Here is a 16,270-nt window from a genome sequence, read left to right as displayed (position 1 = left end):
TATTAATCTGAATTTATTGTATTATATTGCAATCCTTGAAAAAAGTAGTCACACTTTTTTACGTTAGTACTTAGTACATTCCGTAGACTACAGTAGCAGTACTGCAGTACACCGCATTTTTACAGGTTTTTACTCGCATATTTTGCATTATTTATAGTGCTAAAAGTAGAACATAGGTGGCTTCGTTTATGAGATGTTATACCCAGACGTAACAAAGCACTACGCCAAATATGGTTGTCTCATTGCCTTTTTGAGTATTATACTACTGCAATTATTCGTACAGTGTTCATAGTCAAGGGCGAATCTTACAGCACGGCAGAGGTATTGTTTAAATGTTTACTATACGTCTCGTGTGCGTGTGGCGGACCAAGCCAAAATGAAAACTATATGTTGTAGCTTTTATCACAGAAAACAAGCTCACAACCCACTATTTAGAAAACTAAAAAGGTCATGATTCTGAAATTGTGACACAACGTTTTAGTATTGTAATTTTGTAAACGTAACAATACAGCCATTCATGACACTCTACTTAATTGGTAATGTAATCATAATATTGGCAACTACTATCATACAATGACACCCCCATAGCTTAAGTAAAGACTTTCAAATTTACATTTAACATTCTTTCATAATTAACTTTATGCCTACTTAGGTTTATCAAATGTCAGATTTTGTATTTGTTTTGAAAATGCTTTAATATGAGCTGCTAAAAAAGGAAAAATGGTGGAAATTAACTCTGAAAATCAGGATTTTTCTATCTCTGGTAGTTTGTGGGACTTCTATATTGAACCAAATGCGCTGGTTATTGAAGGGGCCCCATGTACACTTCTACCTCCAATCCCTGAAGTGGAATTACTGAGAGCCAAAGTCGTGAAAGAAATGAGAGAGCACTACCACAGCCTTTGTGTTTCACATGAAGGTATAGATGCCCCAGCAGAGTCTTTTAACAGATGGATAATGGAACGAAAGGTGTTTGACACTGGATTTGAACCACTACTTCCATCTAAATGCAGGGAAGACGTCTCTCCTGCTATGTTTCGAGAAATTATACATGACATTCCGATTCGCTTGTCAAAAATTAAAAACGTTTCAGATGCGAGAAGAGACTTGTTTCAGTATGCAGAGGGTGCAAGAAAGCTGCTGGAAAGACGTGGAGTTGATTTTGAAAGCAGCAAAATTGTGAAATGGCATACTGATGAAACACTGAAGTGGTTAAGAAAAGACCAAAACGCATCCTTAGAAGACTATCTGAATCAATTGCACAGATTAAGGCGGGAATGTGGACCCTACTTAACTAAAGTCTCGACGCCATCTGTTGAAGACATTTGCAAGAAAATGTATTACATGTCACAAGAAAAATCGAAGTTAATTCTTGACAAACATTTAAGCATTCTGAGACAATGCAACATAAATTTGCCCCACCCAGTGCAGCCAAATGGAAATATAGTATCTGTCAGACCAACAATGTTAATTTGCCCAAGTCCTGCATTGGGTGACATTTCGGTTGTTAAAGAAAAGGGCATTGTATCGTTGACTTATCACTCGGATATGGTAAAGCTGAATGTAATTCATTATCAGAAACTGGAAAGCTTGTACAGATTAAGCTGCAAAGATGACCCTAAAATGGAGCTTATACATGCAAGAATGTGGTGTCTCCTTCAAAGATACCACACATTCTTTGGGCCAAATCAGTATGAAGGCATTATGTTGCACGGTTCATTACCAACTGCAGTGTTCAAATGTTTAAATGAAGAGTTTGGAGTTAGCATGGAGTGTTTTGCCTCCCCGTTAAACTGTTATTACAAGCATTACCTATCTGCATTTGCCGATACCGACTCTTACTTTGGTTCTAGTGGGCCTGTGATGCAGTTTTTCCCTGTTCAGGGATCTTTTGAAGCAAATCCACCTTTTTGTGAAGAGCTTATGGAGGCGATGGTGGAACATTTTGAGAAACTGCTGGCCCAGTCGAACAGCCCATTGTCGTTTATCATTTTCATTCCCGAGTGGCGCGACCCAACACCACTGTCAATTTTGCGCATGGAAAGCAGTCGTTACAAACGAAAGCAAGTACTGATACCTGCCTTTGAGCATCAGTATCGCAGTGGTCTACAGCATGTAACTTCAATTGCAAAGGAGGTTTACTTCAAAGCTGTTCATGGAACAATGGTGTTCTTTTTACAAAACAGTGAGGGTTTCGCGAAGTGGCCTCCAACCCAAGATCGCCTAAGGAATCTTTTTCGAGCATTTTGTCCTGATACCTGAAATTCGCCATGTTTTGCCACAAAAAAGGGGTCAAGGTTTTACTGATTTTTGGTAAAATTTTAAATTATTTGTCTGCTTTTGTTCACTATTGTGCAAATTTGAAGCAATATCAGTTACCTCCATTATGTCAACAAATTGCAAATGGTTCGTCAATGTTTTTGTCTAAACAATAAGCAATTTTGTTTGTGTTTGTTAAACCAATATTTAAAGTGCAAAATGATGCATTTCTCAGTGTCCCACAAAGATTATAAAGCTGCTACCAGTAAAAAAAAATATTTTTAATTGAAAAATTGTTCAAAATGTTACACAGTTACACTGCCTAACGCCTGTAAACACCAGTAAAGATTTGTATGATGAACACATTCAATGCTGACGAAAATAAAAAAATCCTTTTCAAAACTCATGTTTTATGCCCTTTTGTTACTGTTACTCGGTAAGGCAAAATGTTAGAATATAAGTTCCAAGTATAACTGTGTTACACATAATACTAATATTGCCACAGTTTTCGTTTATTTGTTGTAATATGTAAAACTGAAAGTGTTGTGTTGAGCTTCTAACAGACTTGATTGTTTTTTATGCATATATTTCATCATTTTGCAAGTTGGTGCATTTAAAAAGGCTTGAATCTTGCATTTTTTGACCCTCCTATCTATTTACAGTAATTTAGAGGGTAGTTTAGTTTAACAAACCTAACAAAAAGCATCATGGGACAAGTTGCTAGTGGAATAGCATCTGGGATGAAAACTACTATGGATGAAAACTTTAAAAGACAGATGGACTTCCAAATGGATGCGTTTCAAATGCAGTTAGAGAGGCAACTGGCAATGCAGGTCTGTGAAAGAAAAAAATGCTGTTGTTGTATGAAATTTGTTTAATGTTGATTTGGGTAGAAAGACAGAACATGAATTTATTATGCTCACAATGAGTCTGATTTGGATTTCTAGCTCACAAAACACAACTGGCTAAAATAGGATTACAACCCACAACGTTGTGAACGCAAGACGGTTGCACTAACCACTTGAGCATCTTGGTATTGTTACCGAGCAGTGTTTAAAAATGTTGTAGAACTTTGCTCATTTCTGATGTCTTTTAAATTTGCAAAAGCGCTATAGAAAACTTTAAGTCCCCCATGAATGATTGGATTTTGAGCTACAGCTTTCAGCATTTAACAAATGTTTTTATGCTCAGAATGAAATGCGGGAGCGACAGATGAGTATGCAAATCGCAAGAGCTAGAGAAATAGTGAAATATTATGGTACTTTTTATGCCGTTCTTGCTTTGGGATGCACTGCAGGGTAAGATGGTAAAAATTTAGATTAAACTCATTATACTATTTTTCCCCTTTTTCAATTTGAATCTGTTTTCATTAATCCAAATTGTGTGTAACCTGTATAACAATGTTAAAAGGGACAAAAAAATGTATTTAGAGCAATAAAGACAAAAAAAGGAACCCCACTCATACCACTGGTACCACTGGGATTTGTTCTTACATTTCAACTTGATAGTGCATATGGAAATCTGATACAAAGAGCTAGAAGTAAGTGTACTGTTTGTCCCTGAAAACGAAACAAAATACAGAATAAATTTGCCATGTTTTTCGATATTGTGAATTCAATACATAGTTTTTAGTCCCCATTAAATAGTTATCCTAACATGGACGTAGCAACTATATTACAGGTTGTAGTGCATAGCATAGTGTGTCATCAGATCTGGTTACATTTTTGGCATCGAATGTATCTGTTATTGGTTAAATATCACTCGAACAGTGTGTTTAGATTTGAACAAAATATATATAATTTTAATTGTTTTTCTGACGAATGGTTATGATATTTTGGCAATTTTTTTTTTTTTTGTGATGATTACAAAAGTTTACAGCAACTAAATAGAAAAATAATTCTGTACTTTTGTTTCATAGTTACATATGATAAATCAAACTCGTAACACAAAAATGGTGGAATTATTTCAGCACATACAAATAGTGTGTTGTAGTAGTAGTACAAATTACTACATTTGTGACACAGGATCAGAAAACATTTGTAGTTAGGTTTTTACATAAGGTTAACCCATTACTCTCTGGTTTTCCAGTAAGTGTTGCAGATGAAATATCACCCTAAATTATATATAATGACATGGGTGTGTCTTACCTATCAAGGCATTGACCTTTTAATTTATTGTATAAAAGCTTGACATAAGTGTATTCTGTCTGGGTCTTCGACTGCAGTGCAAGGACCTAAACTGAATGTACATGTACACTAAAAATAATTAAAATATTGGTTTTGCCCATTTATATTTCAAACATTACTGAAACATTGTTTTCTGAAAGTCATTTTTCAGCAATTTTGTAAAAAGAAATTAAATGAGATGCGTTTAAAAATCATGACCAATAGTATTTGCCGAATCTTGACAAAGCTATGAATGCCAAATTTTAACAATATTTTGCGACTAGTCAATGGTATGACTATCAGGCTTTGGAAATAACTTGATAGCTAGTCTCAAAAATTTAAAACATTTATCAAGTGCGTAAATGCTGTAATACATATAAAGGTACTGTATTTGGTTCGTACTCTAGGCTAGCTAGACAGACATATGGCGTATGTCAGGCGAATATAACTAATCATCGAGAGCGGTTTTGTGCACCATGCGTTGTTCTCACCAAATTTCCGTGTAAAACCACAGTTCAAAGTTACATTTGTTCGACTGTACAATGAATAGTAACGACAGTGGCGCGTTTCCAAACAAGCTTACATATGCTCGTAAAAGAGTTTTTGGTAAATCTCGAATAGCCCAAAACACGTATTTTTTGTAAAATCAATTCTTGGTGTGTCTATGCGAGAATTATTTACAAAACACAGATACAGTACCATAAAAAACGTTCCACCCTTGAAAAATCTCATTAACAAAGTATTTTTTGAAAAAAAAAATCATTGGACGTCAACTGTTATAAAACAAATATGTGAAATGGCATCCATAAGGGCCGTTAATGCAAATTTGGACGCCGACGTTTAAAGAGAAAAAAACAGAAACAGGGCGTATTTATTTATTAATGATCGATAACAGCCATCTTGCTTTCCTTTACTAAAAACTCACATGGCATTTAGTCGTTCATATTGCAAAAACGTGGCCAAGCGAATATCCCAAAAAAACATGATACGCCTTTTCCTGTAATAGTTGTTTCCGTTTTGGAGTCGTTTGTATCTAACTGCACCGTTTTTTCACTCTAATTTGCGGATTTTCTGCGTTTTGTTTTGTACAGTTTTAACTGCTGTTATAATATATACTCAAGCCTGGGTTTTTGGTTTTAAGGCATCAAAGTGATTGGCGTCTGCTACAGGGCGCACAGAATGGACATTCAAAGTGCGTTCAGTTCGAATGTGTTGAAATCAATGCTCGCTATAATTTGACTTGTGTCTGGACATACACACATACTTCCGCTATACACTGCTGACCACTGCGAGAACCATTAAAAGTACACATGTACCTATGTGTATATTATATGTCATGTATGACTTGTGTGCAGTGTTTTTTTAAGGTGTTTTAGGGGACCGAAACGGTCCCCCAAATTTCTCCAGCGGTTTCCCAAAATTTTTGCAAATATGGCTATTTTTTGGTATTTAAATGAACACTTGCGGTCTCTTAAAACTACTTAGCGGTCACCCAAACCAAACCTTAAAAAAACCCTGCTTGTATGTACCAAATTTTATAGCGGCATCTTCCAAACACTTGCAGTATTTTATTTGTTTTTAAAGTCAACCGAACTGAGATATTTTTAGTTTCGTTTTGCTTCTAAAAGTAAAACGACTTCGATACGCTACTATGGAGTTTGGTACATACAGACTATAACATACCCGAGATAAAACTTACACACACACTAATTAGCAGTAGTTTCTAGTTTGGTTTATGGTGACTATTGGGTGGTCCATAGGACGCCCACTGTATATATTTGGTGATCAATTTGACGCATTTTAGGCTTTTCCGTAATTTTTGAATTTTCCATTGTGAAAACAAACATGTCAAACTAGATTGGTTCCGTGTATGCTTACTAGAATGATTTTTAATCTTTTAAGTCTTTTAATCGGGTTGGTGGTGCAGAGCCTGTAACAAGTTTAGAACCACTGCTCCATAGCCATATATTGCACAACATACATTTCCTGTGCGTTACAATGTACCAGCAGTACAGAATAGCGCAAGGGCACTTAGAGCAATGCCCCGCAACTGGTGTGCAGCAACGTCACTGTCCACCTAAACCATGTTTTCTGAAAATAGCATTTAAAAACTTTGTTCAACACGGTGTGGTTCAAACAGCCCCAAATATAACGAAAAGTTACTTTGTATCATATGATCATTAAATTTCATGCTGATTTTTTCCCATTAACAGCAAACCTCTGTAAAACCGGATTTGGTTAATCCCGATCTTCGCCTAATTCTAACAAAGCTTGAGGTACACACGATTTGTAATGTCGTAAAGCTTTAACTAATCGACATTTCGGGATCTTCGCCTAATACGGACAAATTTTTAGTCCAAACGGGTCCGGAATAAACACGGTTTTCTGTATACCAATTGTGTAACGCAAAATTTCGGCAATTTTTAGAGGCACTTACTGGAAAAAGTTTGCGAAACACTGATTTAATCTAACTTTGTGTTTTATGTTCACAGCCGAAGCTGAGAAAATTATGACGGAAGAGCGAGATATGTTAAAACTTCCTTACAACATGCCTACTTTCGACCTTATTGAAGCAAAACGCTTGGCAGCCAAAAAGTAAAAAAAAATGAATTTTAATCACGGTTTCTAGAGTTTTGTGCATATCTGTTATCCTAAATAGTGAGTTAGGCCTGTTTTTCAAAACGATTTTTCACCTAAATTTATGCTGTTGCATTTTGTGCTGACTGTTATCTGTGGTGTACCTGTCGTACTATTTCTAGGGTAATCGCTTTAAAGTTTTGCTTTCGAACCATTTGCTCAAAATAACCTTTTTTTGTGTGTGACATAAATCACTAAATGCATTTTTGAATTTAATGTGGATACCCAATTTTGTTTTCTAATTGTGTAATTTGTAACAAAGTAGGTTTTTCATGAGGTGTTTAGTATTATGCCTTTGTTTGCACTAAAGTTAGTATTTCAGCATTGTTTATTATTAAAAGCAAAACAATGGACTTGTGTTTTGATTTCAACGTTGCAACCCTTCACATTTTCGTTGTCATTCAGTATTTTTCGAAAATTAATTTCAAATATTTATGCCTGCCATAAATTGTTACCACTCTGCGTCTTAATGTGGTCCACAAATAGTGAGCTGAAAAGTCAAAGCACCCAACATACAAACAATCCTTGAATTCCTGATAAGCATTTGGAGTGATAAGCCACATTATTATGCTATTTCGGTATCATAACGTTTGGCACGTGTAGGCCAGAGCCGAAACCAAAGTATTTTAGTCACAAAATTAATGAAACATTTGCCTTGTAAAGTCATTGCCTGGAGTTGTTGCAACGTTTTGGTACATTTGACGTAAAATGCAACATTTTTGTCACGTACGTTAGTAACTTTTACGTTAAGAAGTAACATCTAAATTACTTTGCTACGTGCATGCAATTTTCATTTTCCGTGTGGTTATGTAGGTTCTTAGGTTAAACTACCTCTTAGAATTTTGAATTCGTTGCAAGATTACAAACTTAAGTGCGTTTAAAGGAAAAAAAACATAATCTTACAGTAAACAAAACTAAGCACATTAAAGATTATTTTGCGTTTTTTCGTGTATGAAGGTCCTAAATAACACGTGTTAAAAGATGGGAATAAAAACGGAAATATACAGTCAATATGTAATGCATTGTCGTGTTCTATCTGAAATTTAGCGATTTTGTGTTTTGAAACTATTCGAATAGAAGTGAATTTTTAATTTATTTGCTATTTAGCCTACATGGTATGCCTTTTAATCAGTGGACGCAGAATACAAGTGCCATCAGTCGTGTGTTTTTTTGTGTGTTTAACGCAATACAACAAAAAAAGGCCGCAAAAAAATTATGACTCTTCAAATTTGCATGTAATGCCACCTAGCGGAGCATGTTTTTTTATTTTTTTGCGAAAATCAAAACATGACTAAGTGTAGTAAACTGGAGTATTACCAACAATTGCACCTTATGCACAGACAGCAACGCGTTTTACGAACAATCAACACAAAATACAATGGTACTACCAATAATAAACAGTAAAAAAACAAAATAAAAACAGTTACATAGCAGAAGAAAAAAAATCAATAATAAACAGTTTAAACGGTGTGTTCGAAAGAATTCAGTGTAAAAAAAAAACTTTTACATTAACAAACAGCAACTGGTTAATTTCGCTTTACTTAACGTCAACCAAAAACACATTATTTGAGGTTGTACTAGTTTGCATATCTTACAATTAAAAAACAGTGCACACTTGTACAGTAGGCGGTGTTCTTTGGTCAAGTTTGCATGGAATGTAACTGACAATGGTTTCTATGTGCTCTGTTGTTTATAGTTTGTTTCATTTTTATTCTCGGAAGGCGGGCAACGCCTAAATGCGTTATTTGGAATGCCTGTTGTTGTTTTAAGTTAGTGGAATCATTTTTTTTTTTTGGCGTTATGCAGTTAGTGACCTCACTTTAGTGGGGAAACCTAAGCCACTGGTTGGATCAATGCCGCTCAAGTTTCTTGCTCAGGTAAACACAAGCGACCGAGATAGGATTAGAACCCACAAACTTGTGAACACAAGACAGATGAGCTAACCACTCAGCCATTTTGATGACAATGTTGAGTGGATGCAACAATTGGGCTACCTTTCAAGCAAATGTGTAAGATATTGCACAGACTAAACGTTTCAGCAAGGAAATGGTTGTGTAAACATTAAGTTAGCCCACACAGGTCATATGGGATCTGTTTATAACAGCGGTTCTCAAACTGGGGTCCGCGGTCCTTTAGGGGTCCATGAGGCAATTTTGGGGGGACCGCGATAAGGTTGAAGTAATTCTATAATCTTATTTGGCGTCAGTTTGTGCGTTTAAATCAAAGTAAAATTGACAATTGACTGTCTCCTTTGCAAAACAATATAGCCTTTAATCATAAACATTACTGCCAAGGTAGTGGTGTATATAGAATACATCGTGTAGACGTTTCGACAACAGAGATTGTCGAAACGTCTACACGATGTATTCTATATACACCACTACCTTGGCAGTAATGTTTATGATTAAACTACTTTTCAAGTCCGTGCATAGTGTTCCTAAATATAGCCTTTATTGCATGACAACTAACCAAAATGCAATTGTTCGCGCACAATCGTAATGTTTTTTTTTTGTCTGTGATGTCAGATGCTCTTTGGAACATTGTTCTGTGCAATTTTGCATAACTGGCTAAAGTCCTGCAATCAACTTTCGTTTTCTGAAATGCAAATTTAGGCTTAAGGACCGCGAGCCCTCGAAATAATGGCAAAGGGACCGTTTTGAACAAAAAAGTTTGAGAACCACTGGTTTAAAATAATTTTAATCAATCTTTTACATGGTCAAGCGTCCGCCCCTTGTGTCATACCACAATTCATCATTTTAAATATTTTTTACATGTTGACGTTAAAATATAATGGGGTAAATTAAATCATTTAATCCTATATGCAAGATGCCGGTTCGTATAAAAATTGGCACAATGACACGAATGTTCTTCAAACGGACAAAGTCTCATTTAGGGAAGCAGCATGTACTCGTTATTGGGATTTTCTTCCGTAGGTGCGAACGAGTAGCGAATCCAAACCAGCGAGGTGCCGAAAAAACGACCAGCAATCACTGCAAATTCGTCTAAATCTCTTGGAATAAGCCCTACCAAAGTGCCGCAGTGTTCCCATAACTGCTTGTTGGTTTTCCAAAGGCGAAGTACGAGTCCATTCTCATTTAACATGCCAATGGAAGGATATTGCCAGCAGGAACCCTTGATGGCAAAGGCTGCTGATGTTTGCCGTTGGTTGTCTTGCAAATCGTCAAAATCTTGGTGTTGGGCTAATTTTAGTTTCATTATTTTTGGAAAAGCGTCGCGCAAGACCTTTTGGGCCTTACCTTTTCCAAAAGCATCTTCACTGGGCTCTTTATCTGCAAAGTTGACAAGCCGAATAGAGCCATTGACTTTATTTATGCTTACCGGTAAGACAATGATTTTGAAAAGTGACCCGTCTGCAAAACTGCTCTTGTAAGAGTAGAACAAAACGTTTCCTTGCGCAAACTCATTTTCGAGTTGCAGAGTGGCTTTGAAACTGTATGATAAGTGCTTCCGCCCTTGGGTCCATCTAAAAACAAGCTATCCCGCGTAAGATATGATAAATATATAAAACTTTCTGATGGTAGTTTGAGGTTTATATTTCGACTTAGAGTTGTAGGCGGGCCCGAAATTTGACCCCGAACCCAAATCGCTTTTTAGTGGTCCATTTGGGCCATTAAGAGGCCTGTAATAATAAAGATATATACCAAGTGGATAATAATAGACAATAGCCTGATGTTTTAGTAATGTTGGGCATTAGGTTTAATCAACCAACTATAGCTACTCAGCTAAGTAAATTACATTTAAAAAAATTACTGACACAGAATGTGAAGTCAGGTCCGAATCAAGCCCGTATGTTAAAAAAAAAAACTAAGCCCGAATCCGGCCCGGACCCGAACCCGCCACGAAAAACCCGGCCGACTTACAACCGTATTTTTTAAAGTCAGACATTAAAATACCTTTCAAAAAATATATAGAATTAACATCCGATCGTTTTTATTGACAACGTTTTGAAAAGAAAAAGCCAATTCCGTTGCAAAAAAAGTTTCCAGTGGCGCTTTTTTTGTTTTGTTTAGGTGTGGATAGACTGCGTTGTTAGACTGTTGTAAGTCTTTGCTGTCTTACCTTGCAGGTAGGATCATCCTGACGAATCTGGTCATTCGGGAATGGTTTCTAAAATCAAGTTAATGATTTGTTAAATTATGATTTCTATCTTCAGATTGCGTTTAATTTGGAAAAAAATGAAAAATTTGTTTAATTTGGAAATTCTACTAAGGCCATAACTTACGTCAGACCCATATTTAGCTAATTTTCGATAGGTGGCGCAATATGCACTTAACCAGTTTAACTTGGCCGAACGGTCTGGCGCGCCTGACCCATATACAGACATAAAAAAAAACTGATCGGGATCCGTCCCCGGGAGTGTCCTGGGTTCGAACCTCCGTGAAGAAGAAAAAAATATATAAAAAATAGAAACTCTAAAAATGCCCATGGTTAGGGCTATTAGGGTCGGTGTAAGGTATTTGCATTTAAAATTCAAAAAATAGCAATAGAACTTAGTTTCAATGTAAAATTTTCAAAAACTTACATCCTAACTAACCCTATGTGGGTCTGACGTGCGTTATGGTGTTAGTAGTTTTACCGTTTAATTCGGCATTTCGACCTGTCGATGACAATTATTTTAACGTGATCATAATCAACTATAAATAAGGCTACTAACCGTGAAGCAGGTGGCATCAGTCCCATAGACCCATTGCAATCGATCTCAAACCGAAAAACCGACGAACCTTAGCATAAAAAACTTTGGAATTTTTCGGGACAGTAATTTATCTGTAAGTTTTTGAAACAACACAATCGAAGTTAGGCAACAAATAACAAAACCTAGTTCAAAATACGACTTTTCAACCAAACAATTGCATGTGAAATTTAAAAATCAGTTGCATGTTAATGGTTGAAACGGAACTTTAAAAGTCGTAGAGACAAAGTTTTAAATGTAGCAAAATCCCGCCGTCTATGTGCATCACACACAGTCTAATTCAAACAGAGCAGGAAAGTCCCTTGTTAAAACATGGTACACTGAATCATTGACAAACTTTAGGACTGTATACATAAGAACATGGCCCTCTGAGTAATATTGACATAGATGCAGAGTAAGTTAGATACACTTTGGTTTTCCAGGTATAGTTACCTTTGGCGCTAGCACAAACGTTGCTGCTGGTTATTGGTCGACTGGTCACCTTGAAAGGAGGCTCAAAGGTATGAAGGCCAACGCGGTTGCAGTTAGCATCAGAGTAATTAGGTTGAGTTACCACAAAATTGTACCCATTCCGATTGTCAAAGTCCAGCGATAAACAAGCAAGTTTATCATAAACTAAACAAAAATGCTCTAATTGCAGATTTTTATTTACAACACACACAAATTGGTTTTAAGTATTAAAACAACATAACAATTTTAACATTCAAATCCCAACCTTTTTTTTGCTTTATAAATACATAATAACTATTGCACTGTCTTGTTGGCTGTAAAATTGTAAAACATAGAACTTATGAAACGCTAAAGGTTCTTATTTATCACTCAATTACGATACAATGCTGCAAAAATCCAATCTAATTGTTTGGTCATAAGTATGTGTGTTTATTCAACAATTATGTTCAGAACAATTCAAAACAACACAGCAGAGGCAGGCAAACAGAGGCTAGCGGGTCGATCTATGGTTGACAAATCGTTTTATTGTGGTACTAGAAGTGTAGTTAGTAAGTGTTGGCAAACCGTATGCGGTTGGTGTCAATTTCAAGAGAATTGTAGGCCTCTGTTGTCCGAAATAACTTCTACTTATGTTTTTCAGTAGTCAATTTACCTTGAGAGCTGGTATACCGGATATTGGGGTCCTTATTCCAGCAAACCGTCATAATGTTTTTCAAGACAGTGAATATTTTACGATCGTCAGGATTGGAAAGCTTTTTCTCGACGCTGTCGACAACCTCCATGAGTGGGCGATCACCACGAGCTATCAGCACCACAAGAATATCGTTGCTCACTTGACAACCCTCATAAACGGTACGTCTTGTAATGATTTCGTAAAAGACCATGCTCGTGCTGTGAGTACAAAAGATGCCATTGCTGCCATTTATGTAGTGATCTTATGTTTAAACTTAGGAACAGTGATCAGCAAAAATACAGAGCAATTAATATAAAACTTAACATTGCCTTGACTTTGTTTTAAAACTTAACATTGCCTTGACATTGAGTGTTTTCGGTATTTCGGCTATGCCAGGGTTAGACATGTATACCTGTTGGCCGGAATAACGTTCATTGAGTGAAAAAAGGGCTGTTATGTGAAAATTTAGGGTGCTTTTACCCGTATCGGTTAATGGTACCTAAATCGTGTTTTTTTACAGCTTTTTTTATGTTTTACGCAAAAAAACAAATTCTACAGAAATTTTTCACGAGCTGCTAACAGAAATAAAAATATGCACATGAGGCCAAATACACCGTAGTCGACCCTTTCTGATAGGCTCGATGCCTCAAACATACCTGTACATATCCATGCTTGGAGTCTTGGAAAACACGTGAGAAAACAATTCTGGAGCTGCATAAACTGGCGTGTGCTGTTTGGTAGGTGGTGCGTCCAGGGTTGTAGTTTGCAAACCGGTAGCACGCAAAATATTCGCGGCCCCAAAATCACCTAACTTTAGGTCATGGTTTTTGGTAAGCAATAAATTGTCGGGTTTGATATCACCGTGACAAAATATTTTGCCTGGCTCAAAGTTATGAAGATATTTGAGCGCATTTGCAAGCTGAGAGGCGAATTTTAGGCGTGTTGGCCATGGAATTGTGGCCACTACTTCGTTTTTTAGATAAGAATCTAAATTTCCGCCGTCTACATATTCTAACACGATTCCAACGTTATTTGACCAGCTAGCTACACCCAAAATATCAACGATATGGTCGTGGCTGATTCTTATCAGGATGTTTGCTTCACGTTTGACACTGAAACAAAAAAGCTATTTTTACCTAATTGGTATAAAGAAGGTCTATTACAGTAGCTTATACACTTATGTTTGTAAATAACACTTTTACATTTAAAAAAAGATCAAGCTTTACTAACATTTTGATACAAGGTGAATCGATATCCATCAAAAATGCATTTTGATTATACCGGAGCGAAATAAATAAATTTTGGTCCATTTACCGAAACAACATACCGAAATTGTTTTAAATACCGGAAAGGAATCAAATACCGATTTTTTTCCGAAAAGTGTTTTCTTCCGTTAAGACCGAAATACCGAAAAATCGCCTTGATAGGCCTAAATTTACTTTATTTATATGAAAACGAAATGAAAATATCAGTATCGGAACGAAATAAATAAATTGCACTGAATAAACAACGTTATTTTGTTCCGTTCAGTATGAAACACTAGTTAAAAGTGATAAAGTCAAGTTAGATTATTTGGTGTGCATAAACACGTGATTAAAGCTCAATATAAACTAAAATCAAATGCTAATAATTAAGGTCATATTATCCGATTTCAGCAATTCAAGTGTATTACCTTGCAATACGTTTGTCTATCATTCCCTTGGCCCCCGTCAAGCTAAAGCACTTGACGACCACCTTTCCAGCATGTTGGTTGTAACATACCCGGGCAGAACCGAAACTGCCACAACCTAAATAGTCAGTTTCGTCGCAACTTGTCAGCAAATCGCACGCTTCGTAGCATTTGTCTCGAAATCGCGAAGAAAACTGGATCTCCTCATCCTTTGTGCAAATAGTTGTGGCAACTTGTGGGTTTGCGGTTTTCAAACAGAAGTATTTCACCTTATAGGTCGAAACAGCATGTATTGCAGCTTACTTACCATTTGTTGGCTTTATATGCTTTTACATTTAATTTATGTTTGTTAGGTGTTTAATTTTGTTCAACTTTATCTATAACCTGAATGTTAATTTGTTTGTGAAAGGCGCTAAATCCAAACAGCGTAACCTATATGCTAAAATTCCTAACAGGTTGTTGTTTACAATTAAAAGTGAAACTTCTTACGTCACCGTGACGTCACAGATTCATAAATGTGACGAATGAAACTACCTTTTTAGCAAAGTATTAAGTTATCTTTTTTCACAAGTTTTTCTTTTACATTTTGAAGGACACTTGTTTTCTCCCCAATGTACTACAAAGTAGATGGACACGTCAAATTAAACAAACATATTTTACAACGGGGTTCACATCAAAAGCCCTGCTCTCAGAATTGAAGCTTTTAAGTAACCAAGTATTTTCATGCAGACCAACCTACCTATCTAGGTCGTATGGGTCCCTGACATTTTTTTCTGTATAGAGTGGCAATACTTTAGTTCACTCATCAAAACCAGTTAACTAAATGTTAAGACTTTAAGGTGTGAAAAATCTCTTACCTGATTGTTAATCATAAGTGTGCAGAAACATCAAACTAATGCCTTCTATTTACCGGAACTATCAACTATAATTGAGAAGATGCCCACCGCCTTTGGGTTCAATACAAAACCTCTTTTCTTGACATTTCAGCGCTATAAATTGCTTTTACAGATAATCTTGCTTCAACGTCTACTTTCAAAGCTGTTCTGAATTCAAGCAAGCCACTTTAATTCCGTAAACGTTAGGCATAACTGGGCACAGTTCACCGTGACGTAGAGGCAAGGTATGTCAACTACGTACCTCAAGGCATTTAGCAAAATTGCGCCACTACGCAAACGCTGTAAAAGTCCTTTATACCACAAGTACGGGGTGTAGCCATGGGACAATCTACTAACACCATACCTCACGGTAGGCACACATTTAGCTAAATTTCGATAGGTGGCGCAAAGAGCACAAATACTTTTTTGAAATGGTAAATCTACAAAAATGCTGATAGTTGGGGCTATTAGGGTTGGGATAAAAAATTCAATAAAACTTTAAAACTGTGTAAAAAATCAAAAATCTTAGTTTCGTATCTCTGCCGTTCGTTGGCTGCTGACATAATAATAATGCTCTTGGTGCCATCTATCGATATTTAGCAAAATGTCGGTATGCCGCGACGTATGGTGTTGGTAGCTCTGCCGTAACAATGTTGTTTGTATAAGAATGTAGAATTATTAACTAAACTCACTTGGTAACCATTTTAAACCTGGTACGCGTGCCAAGCAGAGATATTCCTATTAATTCTTTAAAAACCTTTCTAGGAACACCGCTTGGCCACCATTTTATCACTTAGATATGTTTTGCTACGTTTCTATAAAACAATACCA

The 16,270-nt window shown here is 36.3% G+C and overlaps 4 protein-coding genes across 4 annotated transcripts; 2 read left to right on the top strand and 2 right to left on the bottom strand.

Moving 5' to 3' along the window:
- Nucleotides 1-656: 656 nt before the first annotated feature.
- LOC145233334 (mRNA (2'-O-methyladenosine-N(6)-)-methyltransferase-like) lies at nucleotides 657-2,920 on the top strand. The gene has a single exon (XM_080098042.1). The coding sequence runs from the start codon at nucleotides 721-723 to the stop codon at nucleotides 2,260-2,262; it is 1,542 nt and encodes a 513-aa protein (XP_079954168.1). The 5' UTR covers nucleotides 657-720; the 3' UTR covers nucleotides 2,263-2,920.
- Nucleotides 2,902-8,224, top strand: LOC145233335 (plasminogen receptor (KT)-like). Its single transcript, XM_080098044.1, has 4 exons — nucleotides 2,902-3,092; nucleotides 3,451-3,557; nucleotides 3,690-3,799; nucleotides 6,917-8,224. Exons 1-4 carry the CDS (start codon nucleotides 2,967-2,969, stop codon nucleotides 7,021-7,023), a joined length of 450 nt encoding a protein of 149 aa, XP_079954170.1. The 5' UTR covers nucleotides 2,902-2,966; the 3' UTR covers nucleotides 7,024-8,224.
- Nucleotides 8,225-9,887: 1,663 nt separating this feature from the next.
- LOC145233971 (uncharacterized) lies at nucleotides 9,888-11,800 on the bottom strand. Its single transcript, XM_080098735.1, has 3 exons — nucleotides 11,737-11,800; nucleotides 11,142-11,189; nucleotides 9,888-10,545 (listed from the first exon to the last, which is right to left on the bottom strand). The coding sequence occupies exons 1-3, from the start codon at nucleotides 11,760-11,762 to the stop codon at nucleotides 9,951-9,953; spliced, it is 669 nt and encodes a 222-aa protein (XP_079954861.1). The 5' UTR covers nucleotides 11,763-11,800; the 3' UTR covers nucleotides 9,888-9,950.
- Nucleotides 11,801-12,036: 236 nt separating this feature from the next.
- LOC145232849 (uncharacterized) lies at nucleotides 12,037-14,761 on the bottom strand. The gene is made up of 5 exons (XM_080097528.1): nucleotides 14,568-14,761; nucleotides 13,552-14,007; nucleotides 12,875-13,113; nucleotides 12,205-12,387; nucleotides 12,037-12,140 (listed from the first exon to the last, which is right to left on the bottom strand). The coding sequence occupies exons 1-5, from the start codon at nucleotides 14,588-14,590 to the stop codon at nucleotides 12,037-12,039; spliced, it is 1,005 nt and encodes a 334-aa protein (XP_079953654.1). The 5' UTR covers nucleotides 14,591-14,761.
- Between the last annotated feature and the right edge of the window lie 1,509 nt (nucleotides 14,762-16,270).

The sequence above is a fragment of the Phallusia mammillata genome, chromosome 6 (genome assembly GCF_965637545.1).
Source record: "Phallusia mammillata chromosome 6, kaPhaMamm4.hap1.1, whole genome shotgun sequence".
Lineage (NCBI taxonomy): Eukaryota > Metazoa > Chordata > Ascidiacea > Phlebobranchia > Ascidiidae > Phallusia > Phallusia mammillata.
This window is presented reverse-complemented; position numbering and strand designations above follow the sequence as displayed.